This window comes from Cricetulus griseus, assembly GCF_003668045.3.
Source record: "Cricetulus griseus strain 17A/GY chromosome 1 unlocalized genomic scaffold, alternate assembly CriGri-PICRH-1.0 chr1_1, whole genome shotgun sequence".
Classification (NCBI taxonomy): Eukaryota; Metazoa; Chordata; class Mammalia; order Rodentia; family Cricetidae; genus Cricetulus; species Cricetulus griseus.
In genome coordinates this window covers 58,128,738-58,151,148 of record NW_023276807.1, presented here as the reverse complement: position 1 = coordinate 58,151,148, position 22,411 = coordinate 58,128,738, and the positions used below count along the sequence as shown (strand labels likewise).

General features: G+C 41.1%; 1 protein-coding gene across 8 annotated transcripts in view; it reads left to right on the top strand.

The window, feature by feature from the left end:
• The window catches only part of Nsd3 (nuclear receptor binding SET domain protein 3), a 110,128-nt gene that overhangs the window by 25,491 nt on the left and 62,226 nt on the right, over positions 1–22,411 (top strand). For all 8 annotated transcript variants that reach the window (XR_004772576.1, XM_027395351.2, XM_035453375.1 and 5 more), the window contains exons 2-4: positions 10,387–11,105; positions 18,975–19,046; positions 20,302–20,464. Coding sequence is in view for 7 of the 8 variants with exons in the window: in XM_027395351.2 (XP_027251152.1) it covers positions 10,431–11,105; positions 18,975–19,046; positions 20,302–20,464 (910 nt within the window). In the remaining variant the exon portion in view is untranslated. The remainder of the gene's footprint in view (positions 1–10,386; positions 11,106–18,974; positions 19,047–20,301; positions 20,465–22,411) is intronic.

The following is a 22,411-nucleotide window of genomic DNA, read 5'->3' as shown; positions in this document are numbered from 1 at the left end:
CACACTTGTGGTCCTGGTGCCCTTGAAGGATAAAGGTGTTAGATCCCCTGAAACTGGAGTTATGGGTGGATGCAAACCACTCTGTGGGTACTGGGAACCAAACCTGGGTCCTCTACAAGAGTAACAAGTGCTTTCAACCCTTGGGCCATTTCTCCAGCCCTTTTCATTCATTCATTTATTGAACATTCAGAACAATGTTGAATGTCTCTTCTAGATTAAATAGCTCAGTAAGTGGGAGTAGATAATTATTAGAAGAATTCTTAAGAGAACAACCTCACCTTTGTATAATATGTATCATGCTAAGTACCATGAAGGAGAAAAAGTAGGCTTCCTAAGGAGACTATGTAGTGGACCTTAGAAGGCCCCACTGAGGGATGATGGATGGTCCAGACAGGTAAAGCAGCACACTTAAAACAATTGTGATTACAGGTTGAGGAGATGGCTCAGCCAGTAAAGTGCTTGTGGAGCACACAAGATAGCCTGAGTTCAGTTCTCCAACACCCATATAAAAAGCTAGGCATGGCAGCACATACCAGTAATCCTGGTGTTGAGGTGGCAGAGACAAGGATTCTGTTGCCTACTGTCCAACTAGTCATGAGCTCTATGATGAATGAGAAACTCTGTCTCAAAAAATAAGGTGGCATGTAATTGAGGAAGACATCAAATGTTGACTTTTCATCTCCACATGTATGCTCACACGCATATGCTCACACTGGTACCTGCATACACCCAAACATGTTCACATAAAAAAAAAATTAAGAATCTGATCACACAAGTCTAGTATAGCACTGTATTTCTATATCTCAGCCCCCCAGGATGACCAATTTCAAGCCCACTCTGGACTGTATAGTGAGTTCCTGTCTCAAGAAAATGGGGCTGGAGAGATGACTCAGTGGTTAAGAGCACTAGTTGCACTTCCAGAGTCCCCAGTTTCAGTTCCCAGCACCCACTTGGCAGCTAATAATCTTTTTGTAGCCCCAGTTTCTGAGGATACAAAGACCTCTTCTGGACACTGCATAAATGTAGTGCAAAGACATACATAGGCAAACACCCAGTACACCTTAAAAATAAGTAAGTCTTTAATAAAAAAAATTGATTACAAGAATGAACATGGCACATTTGAGGCACTTTAAAAAAGCCAGTGAGTGTAGCAATGGGGAGTGTTGGTAGATGCCGAGGCTTTCTGGGTACTGCCCATGTTGTTCCTGTTCTACATGTTAGCAGTACTGTTTACTAAAGTAGACAGCAACAACAAAACCATGGCAGGTGTATGGAGATGCACCCTTTTAATTCTAGCACTTGAGAGGCAGAGGCAGGTAGATCCCTGTGAATTGGTGGTGAACTTGGTCTACACAATGAGTTTCAGGCTAGTCAAGGCTATACAGTGATACCTTACTAGGCCAAGTCCTTCTGTGTATGTTTATCTTATTGGTTGATAAAGTACTGTTGTCCAATGAGGAAGCAAGTTAGGCGGGACTAGGAGTCAAGGAAGATTCTTGGAAATGTAGTAAAGAGAAGTCTCGTGATTCAGGCAGGAAGTGACATAGCAGGCAGACTCGGGATATAAGCAGGGACAAGCAGGAAATTGTGCTCTTCCTCTTCCTCCTGCTCTCTGCTCTGGCGCCTCCATGTGATCCCGGCAAGACAGGACACATTCTGCCATCATGCTCCATAAGATAAGTCTTATGATTATGGTTGATAATTAAGACTGAGCTATCAGATAAGAAACCCTGATCATTGGCCAGCAGCATTGTACCATATAAGTCTCTGTGTGTTCTTTTGGTGGCCCACATGGCTGCGGGGCTCAGGTGGCTTGGCATAAAAACTTATCGTTACAAAGTGGCATCAGAACTGTGGGTTTTACAAACTTCCACATAAAAAATTTCACAAAAGCTTAATACGGGATTTTAGCAACAAAAGAACAGAGACAAGCATGACTTTTTGGCAACATCATTTTCTCAGGTGGTCTCTGTTTTGCCAGTGACAAGCAGAGACTCTGAGCCGCTCCTTTAAGAGAGGTTTCCTGACTCAGCATAAGTGGAAAAAAAAAAAAACACAGGGCTCCTTTTAAGAGGCCAGGCTAGCTCAGTCAGTAGAGCATGAGACTCTTTTTTTTTGGTTTTTCGAGACAGGGTTTCTCTGCTTTGGAGGCTGTCCTAGAACTAGCTCTTGTAGACCAGGTTGGTCTTGAACTCACAGAGATCTGCCTGCCTCTGCCTTCTGAGTGCTGGGATTAAAGGTGTGTGCCACCACTGCCTGGTGAGCATAAGACTCTTAATATCAGGGTCGTGGGTTCATGCCCCACACAACTGGCAGTAGCAGTGACCACATCTCCAAGCGGGCAGCCTGCTGCTTGATGGCAGTATAGACCAAGGCAGTGAGCACAGCTCTCAGTCTTGTGGTAAACGTACCCCCGCCATCTTGGAAAGACAGCGGTTAAAAATGCTGCTGCTTTAACTTTAGCAATGTTGTTTAACAGTTAAAAGACTGCATGGCCAGAAAAAGGTAAAGATTTACAATAAAGACAGATTCAGTTGAAGAAAAACCTCTTAAGGTTTACACTGTGTCTAAAAGAAAGGGAGAGAGAGAGAGAGAGAGAGAGAGAGAGAGAGAGAGAGAGAGAGAGAGAGAGAGAGAGAGAGAATCTCATGGTGGTGGTACACGCCCGTAGGATTTGCTAAAGGAAGCAGAGGCAGGCAGATTTCCACAGAGAAACCCTGTCTCATAAAAGGAAAAAAATAAAAGTAAAAGAAATAGAGTAATGAAAAAGCCATGTAAAGATGGAAAATACACAGAGAGTCTGGATACTATATACTATATTGTTGTCTTTAAATTGTTTGATTGCTGAGGAGGGAGCAACAATTGCTAACAGACATTTGATTATCAATGCTTCTAAATTAATCCAACTTATATATTTTAAAAATTCTTTGACTTCTAAATTTAAATATAAGGACAGGTTACTTGGGAAAAGAGTTTTTGCTTGTGTTTCCACAGAAAATGGAAAGCTATGGATTCCTTCCAGACTAATTTGGTTTGATGAAGCAAGACCCCCCTGAAACAGTGTCCCAGGTGATCCAACATCTAAAACAGCCGAAACAATACAGCCTTGCAGACTACAAAAACAAGGACCTGGCCAGATTTCTGTGTTTTATTATGACCCCCATGGTATGGACATTGTCCCCAACCAGCAGGAAGCAGTTTGGAATGAATGATGCCCAAATTCCCAAATATTGTTAATAAATGTTTGTTTTCATTTAAATGGGGTTGGTTATAAATGGTAATAAAACCCTTCTTTTTATTTAGACAGTAAAGAGGAGATGATGGGGGACGTCCTTCTGTGTATATGTTTGTCTTACTGGTTGATAAAGTACTATTGCCCGATAGGAAAGCAAGATAGGTGGGGCTAGGAGTCAAGGAGGATTCTGGGAAATGTAGTAAAGAGATCCAGGCAGGAAGTGTCATAGCAGGCAGACTCAGGATATAATAAGCAGAGACAAGAAGGAAATCGTCCTCTTGCTCTTCCTCTTCCTCCTGCTCTCTGCTCTGGAGCCACCATGTGATCCTAGGAAGACAGGACACATTCCACTGGCGTCCTCCATAAGATAAGTCTTATGATTATGGTTGATAATTAAGACTGAGCTAGCAGATAAGAAATCTTAGTCATATGGCCAGCAGCATTGTACCTAATATAAGTCACTGTGTGTTATTTGGGGCCCTAACACTGCGGGTGGAACTCAGGCGCTTGGCAGAAAGATTTATCGTTATAATACCTTGTCTCGAAACAACAGCAACAAAACCCACAAAAAACTAAACAGAATATAGTACCTTCATTTCTTTCTCCCTGTACCTGTGACTTGTAGATAGACCAGAATCTTGTGCATGCTAGGTGTCTTAGGGTTTCCATTGCTGTGAAGAGACACCATGACCATGGCAACTCTTATAAAGGAAAATATTTAATTGGGGCTGGCTTATAGTTCAGAGGTGGAGCCCATTATCATCATGGCAGGAAGCATGGTGGTGTTTAGGCAGACAGCAGGCAGACATGGTGCTGGAGAGGAGCTGAGAGTTCTACATCTGGATCCATAGGCATCAGGAAGAGAAAGCCAATGAGCTTGGTTAGAGTATTTGAAACATCAAAGCCCACCCCGAGTGACACACTTCCTCCAACAAGGCTACACCATTAATAATGCCACTCCCTGTGTGGGCTTATAGGGGCCATTTTCATTGAGACCACACACTAGGCAACTGCTGTATTAACAGTTAAGCAACACCCACAACTTTCAGAATGACATTTATGAGAGCCATCATTGCTGATTGTAGTAATAGTTCATTTTCCATGTTGTGTTCAAGGATTTTGAGAGGATAAGTTGTATGATTGGATTTGCTTTTAAGAGTGAAGTTATAAGGGAAAATAGACTATGAAGAAGCAGAAGCAGGAGGCTGGGAAGGTATCTCTATTAGTTACTTTTCTTGTTGTTATGACCAAGTGCCTGACATGAAGCAATTTAAGGGAAGGAAGCTTTATTTTTGCTCGTAGTTTGAAAGGGTCCATTCATCATGGTGGAGAAGGCATTGGTGGGAGCAGCTCCTGTTCATGGTGGGGAGAACATGCAACAGGTGTTGATTGCATGCTGTACATTGGGGAGTGGAAAAAGAGAGGGAACTGGGGAGGATGGGGAAGGGGGGAGAGGGGGTGGTTGGAGGAGGTAGAGAGAGATTTATCCTCCCAGGAATGACTTTCTCCAAGAAGACTGAACCTTCTAAAAACACACACACACACACACACACACACACACACACACACACACACACACACACACACACTTTACTGAACCAAAGCCACCTGGAGGGAACCAAGGACTTAAAGACATGAGCATTTGGGGGTTAGTTTCACATTGAACCCAGAACAGTAGCTATGGAATAAGAAAGCTGAGAGGTCTTCAAGAGATGAGACGACATAGACGATTGAGTTACATATGTAGGGAATAAAACTCAAATGATGTTCTGTGATTCTAAGGCTTCCTGCTTGGACAGCTAACAGATGGAGCTTCTTTTGGAAGGAAGAGTGGAAGGACAGATTTAGATAGAGTACCAGCTGAGACTTTCAGATGCGAGGAGTGCCTTCCACAGGCATTTGCGTTACACGTAGAGTGTTTAGGGGAAAGTGAGACGTTTCCACAGTAGAACAGTGAAGGCACTTGCAGAGACAGTGCTGCTACTGTGTGAGATCTGAGCTTTACCATTTCATCCAGCTTCTGCTGGCTGCACTGACTGAGAGAAAGTCATTTGATTTCTTTTTTTAATCTTTTCTTGTGTGAAATGAAAATATTATTTGCTTGATAGAGTTAAGTATGATGAGAAAGAGAGTCTACAATTGAGAGCTGTGTGTCTCCTTGGATGCTTGGAAAAGTGTTTCAAGCACATGTTGTTTGGATTGATGGGCAAAAGGTTATAGAACCCCTTGAAAGGCCTGGAGGAGACTTGCTAAATTATGAAGCTATAGTATTTCTATGTTTGGAGTTAGACTTATAGAAGTCTGATTTCAAGAACTTTTCTAGCTGCTGTGAAGAAGAGATAGAGGCAAGACATATCCAGATAGCCAGTAATTGAAGCTTTTGGGAGGTTGAGGCAGGAAGATTACTATGAGTTCAGTCCAGGTCATCCTGGTCTACATTAAAAACAAAACAAAACAAAAGCGATATCTTGAAAAACCAATGATCATAGTCCTGAGAGCTGGTTTGTGTTTTGAAATTATAAGTCAAAGAATAAATCAGATTTTAAAAGAAGAACTGCTGGGCGTGGTGATGCATACGTTTAATTTTAGCACTCAGGAGGTAGAAACAGGTGGATATCTAAGTTCAAGGCCAGCCTAGGCTACTTAGCAAGTTCCAAGCTATCCAGGGCAACATAAGGAGGTCCTGTCTCAGACAACAAAACTTAAAGAAGAAACTATAGGATTTGTTCAAACTAGTTTTGAGATTTAACAGGGAAGGAAGAATAAGTCACTTATGATTCTATGATTTGTAATATGGGAAGCAAAAAAGGACAGAATCCATGACAAAATGATGGGGAAGCAAAGTTGAGTGGGGAAAGGCCTGCCTTCAGTCCTGAATGTGTGACTCCTGAGGTTAAAGTATGGTTGTCCTTATGGCATCATTTTCTCTCTGGCAAAGAAACTGTGAAAAAGAACACAAGATTAGAAAGCAGGAAACCTAGTCTTCAAGCCAATCACTAATTAGCTTTGTGGCCCTGGGAAAATCGACATCTCCGGTATTCAGTGGAATTATCTAGCAAGTGGAGCTAATGCACATCTGCCTTGGCAGCCTTCCAGGGTTGTTTTGCAGATGAAGTGAGAATGCACACTGGGGGCTAGAGAGATGGCTGAGAAGTTAAGAGCACTGACTGCTCTTGTGGAGGCTCCAAGTTTGGTTCCCAGCACCCATCTTGAACAGCTTACAGCCAGCCCCCTTGTAATTTTAGTTTCAGGGGATCTAGAAGCCTCTATGGGCACTTGAATCACATGTGTGCACACAAGATGCACATGTGTGTGTATGCACACACACAATTTAAAAACATAGTACTAGGAATACTTATAGTATTATACTATAATATCTTATACTAAGAGTGCTTATAGTACTAGGAATGTAGCTCAGTAGTAGAGCAAATGTTAGGGTACGCAGGCCTCAGGGTACACAGGCCTCGAGTGTGATCCCTAGCACTCTCAGTACTCATAAAAAAATACTCTTGTCATTGTAACTCCCCATGCAATTATAAGATGGTCATGTCACTTTTCAGTTCAAACTAAAACAAAATATTTGTAGTTAGGGATAGAGCAGGGAAAATAAGAAAAATGTCAAAATTCTTAATAGCTTTTGTTTGGTATTAGTGCAAAGCATAGAAACTTGAGTCTTAACAAATGTATCTGAAAACTGTAGACTGATTTGGGAGACTCATTTGGAAGCTTATGTCATCTATGACAGTGATCACAACTAAAAATACAGGTTGCATCTTGTTGGATGTGAATATTTAACATACCTTTAAGTTGAAGTATCAATGGAAAGTTTTTATTGCCATCTGTGCAGTGCTCTGTGTGTGGTAACAGTCAGAAGTCGTCCTTTCTAGATTGCTCTTCTGTTACTGTGATAGAAACTGTGACCAAAAGCAACGTGGTTCTGGAGAGGAGGGTTTGTTTCATCTTATACTTTCAGGTCATCCGTCTTTGATGGAAGTTAGGCGGGAGCCATGAGGAATGCTATTAACTAATATACTCCTCAGTTAGCTTTCTTAAGCAGCACAGGGCCTGCTGCCTAGTAATGGTACTTCGCAGAGTGGGCTGGGCCTTCCTGTATCAGTTAGCCATCAGGAAAATGCCCACAGACATGCCCATAGGCTAGTCTGATGAAGGCAGTCCCCCCAATGAGACTCTCAGCTAACTCTGGGCTATTTCCAAGTTGACAGCTGCAGCCAACTAGGAGAATCTTATGTCTGTTGCTGTGAACTATATGTTTTTGTTTTGTTTTTAATCAAGGATCAGATTGCAGAAATGTCTCTATGCTTGTTCTGTATCCTAAGACATTGCTCCTAATACTTAGCGCTGTCAATGAATGGAATGTGCTAGCTGGGGGCACAGATCTGGAGCCAGCTGAGTTGACACTTAATAGTCAGTTGATGGAGTTGTGTTTGTTTGTCTCAATTCTCTCTGCCCCTACTTCTCCATATGTCATAAGAGATAAAATCTGGGGAAAGGTTCCTGGGAGGCTTTCATGTTGAACTTTATATAAAGCACTGTTTAAACAATAGTAGTAGTCATTAGAAGAGTTGCTATTTTGACAGTTGTCGGGAATAAAGCACATGAACAAAAAGAATGAATTCTCTAGAAACTGATAGCTTGAAGGAGGAAATAGTATAGTGCTAAAGACTATAGGCTTTAGAGGCACATGAACCTGTCTGTATTCAATCCACTGCTACCCTTTGCTTTGTGGTTTAGGCAGGCCACTTAACCCCTTACTCAGACCTTCACATTCTTATACGGGAATCACAATACCTAACTACCCAGCGGATTGTTACGAAGGGTAAATGAGATAACATATGAAATACCTGGCCCAAAGGAGATAGAAAAAGAGAATGTTGCTTGCTCTCCATCTGTTGCCTCAGTAGAGAGCAATTCTGCCCATTGGATTTAGTAGTCCTATGCATTTCTTTGTTTTTTGTTCTTTTTATGTTTTGATGGTCTCCGTAAATAGCCCTGGCTGTCCTGGAACTTACTGTGTAGACTAGGCTGTCTTTGAACCTAAAAGATATGCCTGCCTCTGCTTCTCCAAGTGCTGGGATTAAAGGTGTGTGCCACCACACCTGGCCATCATTTGCCTTTTTATTTTTGTTTGCAATTTTAAAAAGTCTCCAAGTTATTTGTTTGCTTGCAGTACAACAAACAGCAGCTGTATGAGTGATGGATATAGTTCACAAGGTATATCGTTAGGGTTTTTTTCCTTTCTGATTTGCTATTTTGAGTTTGGATTTCTCTTTCATGCAAGGGATCATGGGAAACACAATTCAGTATTAGACACTACTCGAACTAAGATGGTAGACACTGTTTATTAATCATAGAATTGAACTGGTCTGTATGCCTCAGATGTTGTAATTTAAGAAAAAACAGCGTGTGAGAGAAAGATGCAATGAGACAGGGTTCAAGCAGAGGGTTTTTTTTATTAGGGAAAGAGATCATAAAAAGGGGAAAGGAGAGGGGGGAACTGGCCTTCAGAGTCAAGAGCAGCAAGAGAGAGGAGAAAGGAAATGGGGGGGGAGGGAGAAGAAGGGAAAATGAAGAGGTGGGAGGGAGCGGGGGGGGGGGGGAAGGGAGATGGGAGGTGGGCAGGGCCCTTTTAAAAGAGAACATAGTTCATATGTACAGGTGGTGCTCTTAGTGGCTGCAGCTGAGGGCGTATCCTGTCAGAACCCCAAGGACAGGCCATTACTGATACTGAATACTAACATCAGAAGCCTTCACAATTCTTCAAACAGCTAAAATCAGCTTATCAGAGCTAATATGGTAATAAAAACCTGTTTGCTCTGTAGATGAAAATGTAGAAGTAATATATGGACTATTCATTAATCCTGTATCTTGGATGTGGTCTTGTCCAACCTTCTGACAAGACAGGATGCTCTTGTTGCAGATTTTTATCTACATTATAACATTAATACCTAGTGTGCATGTTCAAATACCTTCTAGACACATTGCATATTTGTATAATAAATATAGTGGTGAGCTGCAGTGATATAACAAAGGACTTGCCTCAAGAATCAGCTGGATGTGATCTTAAAACACTTATGCTGTGGACCCCCCCCCCCCGAGACTTTATTAAGTTGGACTCTTCAAGAGTAGGACATTGGCATGTGCTTTTTATAATGAATCTCCTATATATATACCACTTTTAAAAACAACTAGATAATGGCCAGCAGTGTAGAGAATTAGATATCTTTACACACTATTAATATGATTATAAATTGACATAGTAAGGTCCATAGAACAGCTTTGCAGTTAGATATAGTTTTTAAATCTTCCCTGTATGAATAGATATATGCACAGCTTTATAATTTGAAGTTTTTTGTTTTGTTTTGTTTTCCCCTCTGTGAGACAGGGTCTCCTTATATATAGCTCAGTTTGGCCTCCAACTCAAGATCCTTCTATCTCTACCTCAAACTTTGGGATAACAGGCATAATAGTATCCCCTGCTGAAGGAAACATCCTAGCTGTATGTGGTAGTACTTGCCTATAAGCCCATTAACCCAGGGGCAAAGGTAAGAGGACCATGAGTTTGAGGACAGATTAGACCACATAGTGAGACTGTGCCTCCAAAAGTTTTCTGTAGACATGTTCGTAAGCAGCTAATGATTTATAGTACATACATAGATGAAAGCTACAGTTTACTATACAACCGTTTAAAGAATGAAGTAGAACCAGCACTAGGGGGCAGAGACATGTGGATCTCTGAGGTCAAGACCAGCCTGGTCTACAGAGCGAGTTCTAGAACAGCCAGAGCTCCACAGAGAAACCCTGCCTCAAGAAAACAAAGAAAAATATGAAGTATGCATGTATTAAAATTACTTATACATGATAAAGTTGTTATAAAGTAACTGAGATATTTGCTGGGTGTGATGGTGTTCCTATAATCCCAGTACCTGGGAGGATGAGTGAGAAGGCTCCCAGTTTAAGGACAGCCTAAGCTCCATAGTAGATCCTATTTGTTTTATGTCAGAAATATGTAGGCTTAATGTCTGCATATCTGAATTTCAAAATTAGGTTTAAAACACTTTATAATACTTATTGATTGGTTGTCTTCTTGCCTATTAGAATTTTAATACTTTTTAATCCTCTTCTAATTTTAGGCTCGATGAGAGAAAGGGAAAGTTAAGGATGCTGGAGCAGAACAATGGATTTCTCCTTCTCTTTCATGCAAGGGATCATGGGAAACACAATTCAGCAACCACCTCAACTCATTGACTCCGCCAACATCCGCCAGGAGGATGCCTTTGATAACAACAGTGACATTGTTGAAGATGGTGGCCAGACACCCTTCGAAGCTACTTTGCAACAAGGTTTTCAGTATCCACCGACAACAGAAGACCTTCCACCACTCACAAATGGCTACCCACCATCGATCAGCTTGTATGAAACTCAAACCAAATACCCGCCATATAATCAGTATCCCAATGGGTCAGCCAACGGTTTTGGTGCAGTTAGAAACTTTAGCCCCACTGACTATTACCACTCAGAGATTCCAAACACAAGACCACATGAAATTCTGGAAAAACCTTCTCCTCCACAGCCCCCACCTCCTCCTTCGGTACCACAAACTGTAATTCCAAAGAAGACAGGCTCACCTGAGATTAAACTAAAAATAACCAAAACTATCCAGAATGGCAGGGAATTGTTTGAGTCCTCCCTTTGTGGAGACCTTTTAAATGAAGTCCAGGCGAGTGGGCACACGAAGTCAAAGCATGAAAGCAGAAAGGAGAAGAGGAAAAAAAGCAACAAACACGAGGCATCCAGATCTGAAGAGCGCAAGTCACACAAAATCCCCAAATTAGAACCAGAGGGACAAAATGTAAGTTGAGACATTTTGTGTAAAGTTTTGTAATCTTTTATGTTTACTGGAAATTGGAAATCTTTTTATGTTTGTTTTTCTCTTCAAGTATATTTCTGGTGGGTTCTTTCCTGTAATCATTAGCAAGGTATTTGGAAATATTATAATTAATGAATAAATATTTGGTATGTATAATGGACATTATTAGTGAAGAGATATTTTAAAAGTGTTTGGCATGAAGTATTTTGTTTCTTTTTCTTCTTTTTTTCTTTTTCTTTTTTTTTTTTTTTTTTTTGGACAAGGTCTCTCTGTGTAGCCCTGGCTGTCCTGGTACCCTCTCTGTAGACATGGTTGCTGCTAACTAAGCAGATGTAGGAGGGAGAGCTATTAACAGTCAAGACAGTCTGCAGGGGTTGTGGCTGGGACATGGAGACAGATGCAGAACAGTATATCTGTGTGAATTTGAGGCTATCATGATCTACATAGCCAGTTCCAGGCCAGCCAGGACAATATAGTGAGACCCTGTCTCAAAAATTAAAAAAAAAAAAAATAAAGTTAGATTATTCGAACACGCTGATTAGGACTTTAGGCAGAGTTTCTGGATTTTCGAGACAGGGTTTCTCTGTGTAACAGTCCTGGTAACCATTCTTTAGATCAGGCTGGCCTTGAACTCACAGAGATCCTCCTGCCTCTACCTCCCAAGTGCTAGGATTAAAGGTGTGCGACACCACTGCCCGGCCAGATAGAGTTTTTATTAAAGCCCATGTGTACTGGTGGATTTTTGTTGCTGTTATTTACTTATCTATCTATTTGTTAGATTTTTAATCCAAAGGCATGAGCCACCATGCACAGCTCTGGTAGATTATTTTACTGTCTGAGATTTGATTGTGAAGTTTCATGGCAATAAGATAGTAAGTATGTAACAGATCAGTTAAACTTAATCAAGAGGTTGTGATATAAACTACAGATGTTTCCCAGATATGTATTTAGGAAGAAACTAATAAATGCTTATTTTGTGACAGTTATTTGCTTTCATATTTCATATATCTGAGTAAGTTAATTTATTTTTTGGTTTAAAGAAAGATTACTCCTTGTTAATAGAATGTTTCTTGGGGTAGCTGCATCCTATTATCCTAATGTGATTGGTTGTTGTCCCTCCCCACCCCCCTAAGGATCACAGTAGGTATTTCACATACTTTCCTATTTTTCTGTCATTTTCTTACTCATTTAACACATGTTGATTGAATAACATGTGTCTGACACTGTTCTATGAATTGAAGGTGTGACTGAATGTAAAGCAAAAGATGCCTGCCCACGGGTGCTTATTTCCAAGTTCATTCATTTGCATGTGTGTATGCATACACCACACACACAAAGGTTTAAAGGATGTCACATGCTGTGAAAGAAATAGAATTGAGTGATTAAGAGAAGTCACAGATACTCAGCTATTCTAATGTCATAGAATGAAGGCTTTAAAATGAAAAAAAAAATGTTTTAAGTGTATGGGTGTTCTGCCTGCATGTATGTCTGTGTATCATGTGAATACAGTGCCTGTGGAGACAGGAAGGACATTGGATTCTCTGGAACTGAAGTTACAGTAATAAACCACCATGTGGTTGCTGGGAATTGAACCCAGGTCCCCTGGAAGAGCAGACAGTGCTCTTTAACTGCTAAGCCGTCTCTCCAGCCCCCTCCCTTTTCTTTCTCTTTCATTGATTTTTAAAGTTAGCATACAATGAAATGCTCTCTAAAATGTGCTGTTTTTAATGTATTTATTGTGGGTGTCTGTGTGTCTGTGATTGCATGTACATGTGTACATGCATGCCATACCTACATGCATGGAGGTCAGAGGATAACTTGGGAAAGAAGATTCTGCTCTTTCACATGTTGATCCCAAGAAATGGACTCAGGTTCAGGCCTGGCAGCAAGTGCCCTTTATCTTGTGAGCATTTGTTCTTGTGTATGCATGCATGAGCATACAGTTACCCATGGAGGCCAGAGTTAAGAGTTACAGGCTGGCTGGGAGGAATCCCAGCACTTGGGAGGCAGAGGACAGCCTGATCTACAAAGCAAGTTTCAGGACAGGCTCCAAAGTTACACTGTCTGGAAACACACACACACACACACACACACACACACACACACGCACGCACGCACGCACGCACACACGCGCGCGCACACACACACACACACTTATAGGCTGTTGTGAGCCACTCACTGTGGTTGTTGGGAATTGAACGTGGGTTGTCTGGGAGAGCAGCAAATGTTCTTAACCACTGAACCACTGAGTCATCTATCCAACTAACTCCCTCATGAGTTCTTGATGTCATTTAACAAATACCCCACACAGAACTACCTTCCATATGTCTTTTATTGACTTTCTGTTGAGTAAATTAATAAATGGGAAGATAGAAGTTAATTGTGCACTCCAGACATACTCCATATAGCATTTCTTTTTCTCTAACTTTGCACGTGGTAGGCATGTGCTGTACCACTGAATAACATTCCCATCCCCATTGTAACATTTCTTGCCCAGACATATAGTGAAGAGAGATGAGTACACGATGGCTTTGGAGAATCACAAAAATTGAGGAGATCTGGATTTGGCTTTTAGTGTATTAGTTTCTAAGAATTGCTGTGCTAAACTGTCTTTTGCTATAAAGATTCTGCAAGTAGGATAATATTCAGCTGCATTTATTAGGCTACACTTTGTGATAAAGTTTGTTAAAAACATGTCCTAATGGTGCATGCTTGTACTCATAGCACTTGGGAAGTAGAAGCAGGAGGATCACAAGTTCAGTGTTATCTTTGGCTATATAGAGAGTTTGAGGTTAACCTGGGCTACATGAGACCCCGTCTCAAAAGACTAACAGAGTAACAAAAAATTCAACACAAACAAAAAGTACATGGAAACCCCTAATAGAAAAAGAGCTGGGAGCCATTAGAAGCAAGATTAAACAGTCTGCTTTGTTCTTGAACTTGCATTCTGCTTTATTAGAGGAGCCATGTATGGTAGAGCATGTCTAAAACCACAGCACTTACCTTCAGGCAGGAACGTTTACAGAGTAACTTCAAGACAGGCTGGGGAATCTTTGTGGTGATGGAAGAAGAGTGGGGTGTGGCCCATTAATAAATGCCCCTTTGCTCTTGAAAAATGTTAACATGTAAAATGTTCTTCTTGTACACACTTAAAAAAAACAACAGCATAAACTTTGTTGCTCAGACCATAAAAGAAAAAGGCACACTTTATCTAGTATAAATTTTTTTCCTTTGTGTGTATGGTCTGTGTGTAGTGTATGTCCATGTGTGTGTGCAAATGCATTTGACTGTGTGCTGTGTGTGGGGGCAATAGAAGCCTCAAGGAGAATGTTGGGTCTTCCACTTTATCACTTTCTATCTTGTTCCTGTGAGATAGGTTCTTGCTGTGCCTGTAGCCCTGTTGACAGCAATCCCCAGTAATTCTCCTGTCTCCATTCCTCACAGTATTGAGGTTACAGGTGTGCCATGCTTGACTGTTTTTATGTAAATGCTGGGATCTGAACTAAGGTTCTTATGTTTGCACAGCAAGTTATCTTGTCAACTTAGCCATCTGGCCATCTGGCCATCTCACCATTAATGTGAATATTAGAATTTTGTTATTTTGTGGAATATAATTTTGCTTATATGTTTGAAATTTATTTAGCTAATGTTGTTAGAACATATTTTACTTATTTACTTGTGTGTTTATTTGGTACATGCGCGTGCGTGCGTGCGTGCGTGCGTGCGTGCGTGTGTGTGTGTGTTTCCATGTTTTAGCTATTTGGAGTAATGCTGATATGAACATAGCTGTAGATACAGCTTTCTGTCCTGGAACTTGCTTTGTAAACCAGGCTGGCTTTGAACTCACAGAGATCCGCCTCTCTGCCTCCGGAGTGTTGGGAATAAAGGTGTGTGTGATCTGTCCTCATGCTGCTCCTTGTGTGTGCGCATGGCAGCACCACAGAGCATCTAGCAGAGCTTGTGCCTTCAGTAGTTGCCACTGCCTTGTACCTGGGTTACTGCAGTGTTCTAGTTGAGCATTCTGCTTCCCTCCTGCTTTCTTCCAAAATGCTTTCTACATGGCAACCAACAGCATCTTTTAAACAAAAATGACTTATTACTTGTCTGCCTCAGTCTCTTCAGTGCTTTTCATTGTACTTATGATGAAATAAAACACTTTGTCATGGTTTACAAGGCTCTTGCAATCTAGTCTGCTCTTCCCTGCTCACCTTTTAGCTTCTCTTTTCCTTGGTCAGTGGGTCAGTAGTTGTGACTTTTTTTTAAAGAAATTAACTAGTTTTTTTTTTTTTTTTTAAAGAAATTAAATTTTTTTTTTTGAAGAAATGTGCACAGGTGTTTGGCCTATACGTAAGTCTGCCCCATGTATATGCCTGGTACCTGCAGAGATCAGAAAAGGGTGTTCAAGGGCTGGAGAGATGGCTCAGAGGTTAAGAGCGCCGACTGCTCTTCCAGAGGTCCTGAGTTCGGTTCCTAGCAACCACATGGTGGCTCACAACCATCCATTATAAGATCTGGTGCCCTCTTCTGGTGTGCAGATAGATATACATGGAGGCAGAATGTTGTATACATAATAATTAAATAAAATCTTTAAAAAAAAAAAAAGAAAAAAAGAAAAGGGTGTTCAAACCCTTTTCTGCTCCAATAGGGCATATTCTTAAAACAGGCCTTTCAGAGCCAGGGAAGTGGCCTGAAAGGTACATGCCTTTAAGCCTAGTGCTCAGAACCCTGTCTCCAACTCCCCTCACCCCCCAAATCTGCCTTTTAACCTTGGTTACTGTTCTAATGCTGTGAAGAAACGCCAGGACCAAGGCAGCTCATAAAAGAAAGCATAATGGGCTTTCTTATAGTTTTAGAAAATTAGTCCATGATTATCATGGCTAGAAGCAGACAGGATGGTGCAGGGGAAATAGCTGTGAGCTTTGTATCAACAGGCAGCAGGCTGAGTGAGACCCTGGGCCTAATATGAGCTTTTGAAACCTCAAAGCCCAACCCTAGCAACACACTTCCTCCAACAAGGCCACACCTACTCCAACAAGGCCACTCTTCCTCCTAATCCTCCTCAAAAGGTTCACCAACTAACTGGAAACCAAGCATTCAGACGTATCAGTCTATGTTCAAACCGCTCCTGTTCAAACTACTGCACCTGCTTGCTTCTTCGTGTTGTTGTCTTTCTCTACTTTTTACTAAGCCAGCTCCTTTTCCTTTGACTCTTAGATCGTAACCTTTCTCAGAGAGGCCTTGAGGTCAGAACCACAGCTGTTTATAATTACAGGCTCTTATTTAATCCATCTGAATTTTATCTAACTCTGAAAAGAAATTAAGAAAATAAAAGAAAAAGAAAAATCTTTTGCCAGGCATTGTAGTACACACCTTTAATTCTAGCACTTGGGAGGCAGAGGCCATTGGTTCTCTATGAGTTTGAAACCAGCCTGGTCTACATAGTGATTTCCAAGACAGCCAGAGACCAAAACAAAACAAAACAAAACAAAAAACAAATAAAGATAAACCATTTACTTCATAGAATTTATTTATTTACCTATCTATTTTTTTTTAAGGCATAGTCTCATTAACCCTAGGTGGCCTGCCTCTGTCTCCTGAGAAAATTTGCTTTTTACAGAAAATGCAAACAATACAAAAATGTAGGTTTTCTTTTAACACTTCCCTGATCTCATTGTCAAAACAGATTACTGTTATATGCTTGTCTTATGTTGCATCAGATCTTTTCAAGGTACACATTAATTTTAATTTTTTTTTTTAGTAAAGTTTGAAGATGTTGATAGATGTGTGGATTACTGCTATGTGTTGATACTGTAATTACCATCTCTCTGGTTAAATTTCTTCTGTTTTGTATTTCTGTAGGATTCGTTCCTGTAATGTAATTTCTGCATTGAAGAATAGACATATTTTAGACTTTGGTTACTAGTCCCAAATGGCCTTGTAGACGCTCTGTTTTCTTTCAGCCTGTAGGAAATGAACCCAGTGCTTCATACATGCTCTGGCAAGCACTCTACTATAGGACTACATCATCTAACCTGCCTGTAAAATTTTTTATTTATCAATAGTAATATTTGTGTATGTGTAGGGGGATCAGCTTTTGCTAGTCACCTCTATACAACCCCCCCTTTTAATATGAAAATTCTGTTTCTCTGCTGGCCTCTGCTCAAGCTATCCTCCTGCCTGGTATTATCTGGTATTATAAGTGCACAACACTAGACCCAACTTAGACACTTACTTTTGAAGTTACCTGTTCGTTTGTTTGTGGTATTGGGTGTGTGTGTGTGTGAGTAGCCTGAAGGAATCAAGCCTCTCCCCCACCATATGAGTTCTAGGTATTGAACTCAAGTTGTCAGGTGTGGTGGCAAGTACCTTTACCATCCTGCCAGGCAAAAGTTCAGTATTTCAAAAAAATTATTTATTGAAATATTTTTATGTTTATGAGTGTTTTGCCTGCATGTCTGTATGTGTACCATGTGCATGAGTGGTGCTTCTAGAGGTCAGAAAAAGGCATTGGATCCCCTGGAACTGGAGTTGTAGTTTCTTTGAGCCTCCATGTGGGTTCTGGGAACCAAGCCCAGGTCCTCTATAAGAGCAGCCAGTGCTTTTAACCAAAGAGCCATGTCTCCAGTCTTCCAAAGTTCACTTGACAAAAAAAGAATGTATTTCTGGTGCTCATGATTTAAAAAGTAATATAATAGTTTATACATTGAATGCTTAGGTTCCATTATTTTAAATTAATATTTTAGTTAATATACAAAATAATAGGTTGCATTATGACATTTTCATATGTCATTACTCACTCATACTTGCATAAGTACCACCCTTCCCTGTGTTGCTAGTCCTCTTCCTCCCAACAGATACCCATCTTCTGCTTTTATGTCACAGGTATATGTGCGTATGTATGTATGTATGTATATGTATATATATACATACATATACATATATATGTATCATATATATATAGGAAGATAGATAATGGATATGTTGCCTTTATACCATAATTTAACCAATTTTATTTTTATGTAAGTGCATTTTAAAAAAGACTTATTTATTGAATTATGCTTGTGTGTTTGTCTATATTGGCATGTGCACATGAGTGCCTTCAGAAGTCAGCATCCTTTGCTCCTGGAGCTGGAGTTACAGGCAGTTGTGAGCCTCCAGATGTGGGTGCTAGGAACTGCAGGTGCCCCTAACTGCTGAACTGTCTCCAGCCCCATCGACATTGTCTCATTATGTTGCTTTCATAAGCAGGATGCTTTGCAGATCTTCACACTTAAAAGTTTTTCTCCTCAGTGCCTTCTCAGAAACATTTGTAGAAAATGACCTGGACAAGAGTCTGAAAATGTAAGACTTTTTCCAAAGTTCTTCTCAGAAAAATTCCAGGTTACACTTTGTGAGCTGTTTCAGGGTCCTGCTTCCCTTCAATCTGTTAACAACGTTAAAAAGAAAGCCAGCTCGGAGCTGTCAATGGGTAAAAGAGCTTTCTGAGAAAGCCTGGTGACCTGTGTCCTGTTCCTGGACCCACATAAGGGTGGAAGGAGAAAATGGACTCCCAAGTGTCACACAGAGCAACCAGGATAGGGGGTAAATGGGAGAAGAAGCCAAATTTTAAAAAAGAAAGAAGCCAGTTTGCTTAGAACAGTGCTGCTTAGGTGATAAAGGAAGAGATAAGAGTCCCAACTGGCTTAGAATGGAAAGTGAATGTTGGCATCATGTACTACATAGATAATCTCCTCACTCTTAGTACTGTGCGTCCTCATGTTCTTAACCGTGTGGTTTCCTTTGATTCTTTTCATACAGCACAGTTCCTAGTTTACTGCCTCTTTATTCTGTCCCCTACATTTTTCTGCCTAGAGACCAAATGAGAGGGTGGACACTGCACCAGAAAAACCAAGAGAAGAGCCAGTGCTCAAAGAGGCCGTCCCGGTGAGTGGCTTGTTGAATACAGTGACCAGGTATGATGTCAGAAAAAGATGACAGGGCTGGAGAGATGGCTTAGCAATTATGAGCTCTGGTTGCTCTTCCAGAGGACCCAGGTTCAATTCCTAGCACCCACCTGGTGGCTCCAGTTCTAGGGGATCCAACACTCTCTTCTGACCCCGGAGGCATTAACCGAGTATGTTGCTCATATGCAGGCAAGATATTCATACACGTGAAGTAAAATAAATGAATCTTAAACAACAGCAAAGGAGATGAAAGCACAGCGACAATCCTTTGAAGTGCACTGTTATAGCTCCTTGCCCATCTTTTGTTTTGTTTTGTTTTGTTTTGTTTTTTCGAGACGGGATTTCTCTGTGGCTTTGGAGGCTGTCCTGGAACTAGCTCTTGTAGATCAGGCTGGTCTTGAACTCACAGAGATCCACCTGCCTCTACTTCCCAAGTGCTGGGAATAAAGGCATGCGCCGCCACAGCCCAACCAGCTCCTTGTTCATCTTTATGTTAGAAAGTGCACTGGGAAAACCTTGGAGCTTTTTAGAAAATTATACAAATTATTTTCCTTATTAAAAACCATGATCATTTTGTTTTCTTTGGACTCTCAAAATGCTCCATCATTAGTTTGGCAACAGAAACCAGTAGTCCTGTTTTAGGATTTGGGATGGGCTTAATATTTTTCCTTCATTCTTTTTTTTGTTAGTTATAGATTGCAGATATCAGAGAAGAATATAACTGAAGATAATTTTACATTGTAGGCACTTTGTGTGTGTTCATGTGTATGAGTATGGTTGTGTATGTGCCACAGTTTACAACTTGGAGGTCAGAGGACAGCCCTGGGCGTCCTTCCACCTTGTTGCAGATAGTGTTTCTTTGTTTGTCCCTGTGTTTGTCAGGGTGCCTGGCCCATGAGCATCTGGAGTGCACTCTCTACCTTTCATCTTAGGAACACTGGGATCATGCATGCATGTTAGCACACCTGCTTCATGTGGGTTCTGGGGATTCTGTTTCAGCTCCTTGTGCTAGAGTGTCAAGCACTTTACCAACTGAGCCATCTCCCCAGCCCCTGTGAGCACTTGGGATGTGCTTTGTGCATAGTTCTCTCCCTTCTCTTCCCTCTTTCCCCTCTCTCTAGCCGCCCTCCCTCACTCCCCCACCTCCCTCCCTTCCCCCCGATTTCCTTTCCTTTTCATTCCCTTCACCCCTCTTTCTTTCTCTTCTGATGGAGTTTTGTAACCTTTTCCTATAGGTTCAGCCAATACTGTCTTCTGTTCCAACAACAGAAGCATCCACTGGTGTTAAGTTCCAGGTTGGTGATCTTGTTTGGTCCAAGGTGGGAACCTATCCTTGGTGGCCTTGTATGGTTTCAAGTGACCCCCAGCTTGAGGTCCATACCAAAATTAACACAAGAGGTAAGAAAAGTAATGAATAGATACTAAGTAACAAGTTTGCAATAAAGAAAAGTGAACATTTGGTGTTGTATGTGAATATAAGAATATGCATATATATTATCTGACATAAAAACATAAAACATTATGAGATTTTTATTATTGTTATGTGTTTTTGATACAGGGTCTTATACTATAGCCAATGCTGTCTGTCCTTGACCATCCAACAATTCTCCTGCCTCTGCTCCTCAGGGTTCTCTCTCTCTCTCTCTCTCTCTCTCTCTCTCTCTCTCTCTCTCTCTCTCTCTCTCTCACACACACACACACACACACACACACACACACTTTTTCTCTCTTTCTCTCTTTTCCGAGACAGGGGTCCTCTGTGTAACAGCCCTGGCTGTCCTGGAACTCATTTTGTAGATCAGGCTGGCCTCAAACTCACAGAGATCTGCCTGCCTTTGTCTCCTGAGTGCTGGGATTAAAGGCTTGCACTACCAATGCCTGGCTGACTTTCTCATTTTTTAATGACAAATGAAATAATTAAGGTCATTTTATACTGTCAGAGAACGTCTGTAACTAATGTCTTTATTTTCTCACTATGTAGACCTGGCTAGTCTGGAACTTGCTATGTAGTTCAGGCTGGCCTGGAGCTCAGAGAGTGATGCCTACCTCTACATTCTGAGTGCTAGGAAAGGCATGTCATGCCCAGCCCTTATAATAGCTTAAAAAAAAATTATATACATGTGGGTGTCTGTGTTTCTATTTGTATGTGTTGGTGCCAAAGAGGCCAGAGGAGGGCGTTGGATCCCCAGAACTAGAGGTTGAAGGAAAGGCTTTGCACATACTAGCTGAACATTCTGTCAAGTTTTTTTTTTTTTTTAAGATTTTATTTATTTATTATGTATACAACGTTCTGCTTCCATGTATATCTGCACACCAGAAGGCACCAGATCTCATAATGGATGGTTGTGAGCCACCATGTGGTGGCTGGGAATTGAACTCAGGACCTCTGGAAGAGCAGTCTGCGCTCTTAACATCTGAGCCATCTCTCCAGCCCCTACCGCCAAGTTTTAATGCCCCCCATTGTTTTTTGTTGTTGTTTTAGATCTCTTTTTATTTTCAGTTATGTGTGTGTTGGGATATGTGCATCATGTACCCACAGAGGCTAGAAGAGGATATTAAACCCCTTAGAGCTGGAGTTACAGGCCGTTGAGAGCTAGCTGACTGATGTAGGTGCAGGGAACCAAACTTGGGTCCCCTGTAAGAGCATTATGTACTCTTAACACTGAGCCATCTCTCCAGCCCCCTCATCCACAGACCCTTTAAAATTTTTGTTTTGGTCAAGAAAGAGGTGAACCTTTGAAAATTTCTAAGGGATTATCTTAATTCAATTAGCTGATGTGAGAAGAGATGTGTGTAGTGTCAGTTCCCTGGGCATGGTATCCATGACTATATGAGAAAAATGTAGAAAGCCAACCAGTGATGTGCCCTTGGCAGGGCATCTCCTGCCAAGCCTGCTCATGTGAGTTAGATCCTGGAGCCCATATGGTGGAAGGAGAGAACCAACACTCTGGAAAGGAGGAAACTGCAAAGATGACCTCTGACCTCTGTGCTACCCACTACCCCAGTAAATGAATAAATGAATGAATGTTTTGTTTAGTTTCTTAAAAAAAAAAAAAAGTCAAAGCAGCATGTGGTGTGGTACATCCTTTTTATCCCAGCACTAAGAAAGCAGATCTCTCTAATGACTTCCACGTCAGTCAGAGCTCCGTAGCAAGACTCTGTATCAGAAATAAATTAAGTAAATAAATGCAAAACAAAAATGGAGAATGTGAACCAAGCACTTGCATCAGTTCATTGCTTTCTGTTCTTGATTGTGGTTGCAATGTGAGCAGTTCTCCAAAGCCTGCTGCTCTGACTTCCCTGATATGTTGATATAACCTGGAATTGTGAGCCAGAATAGGGTCT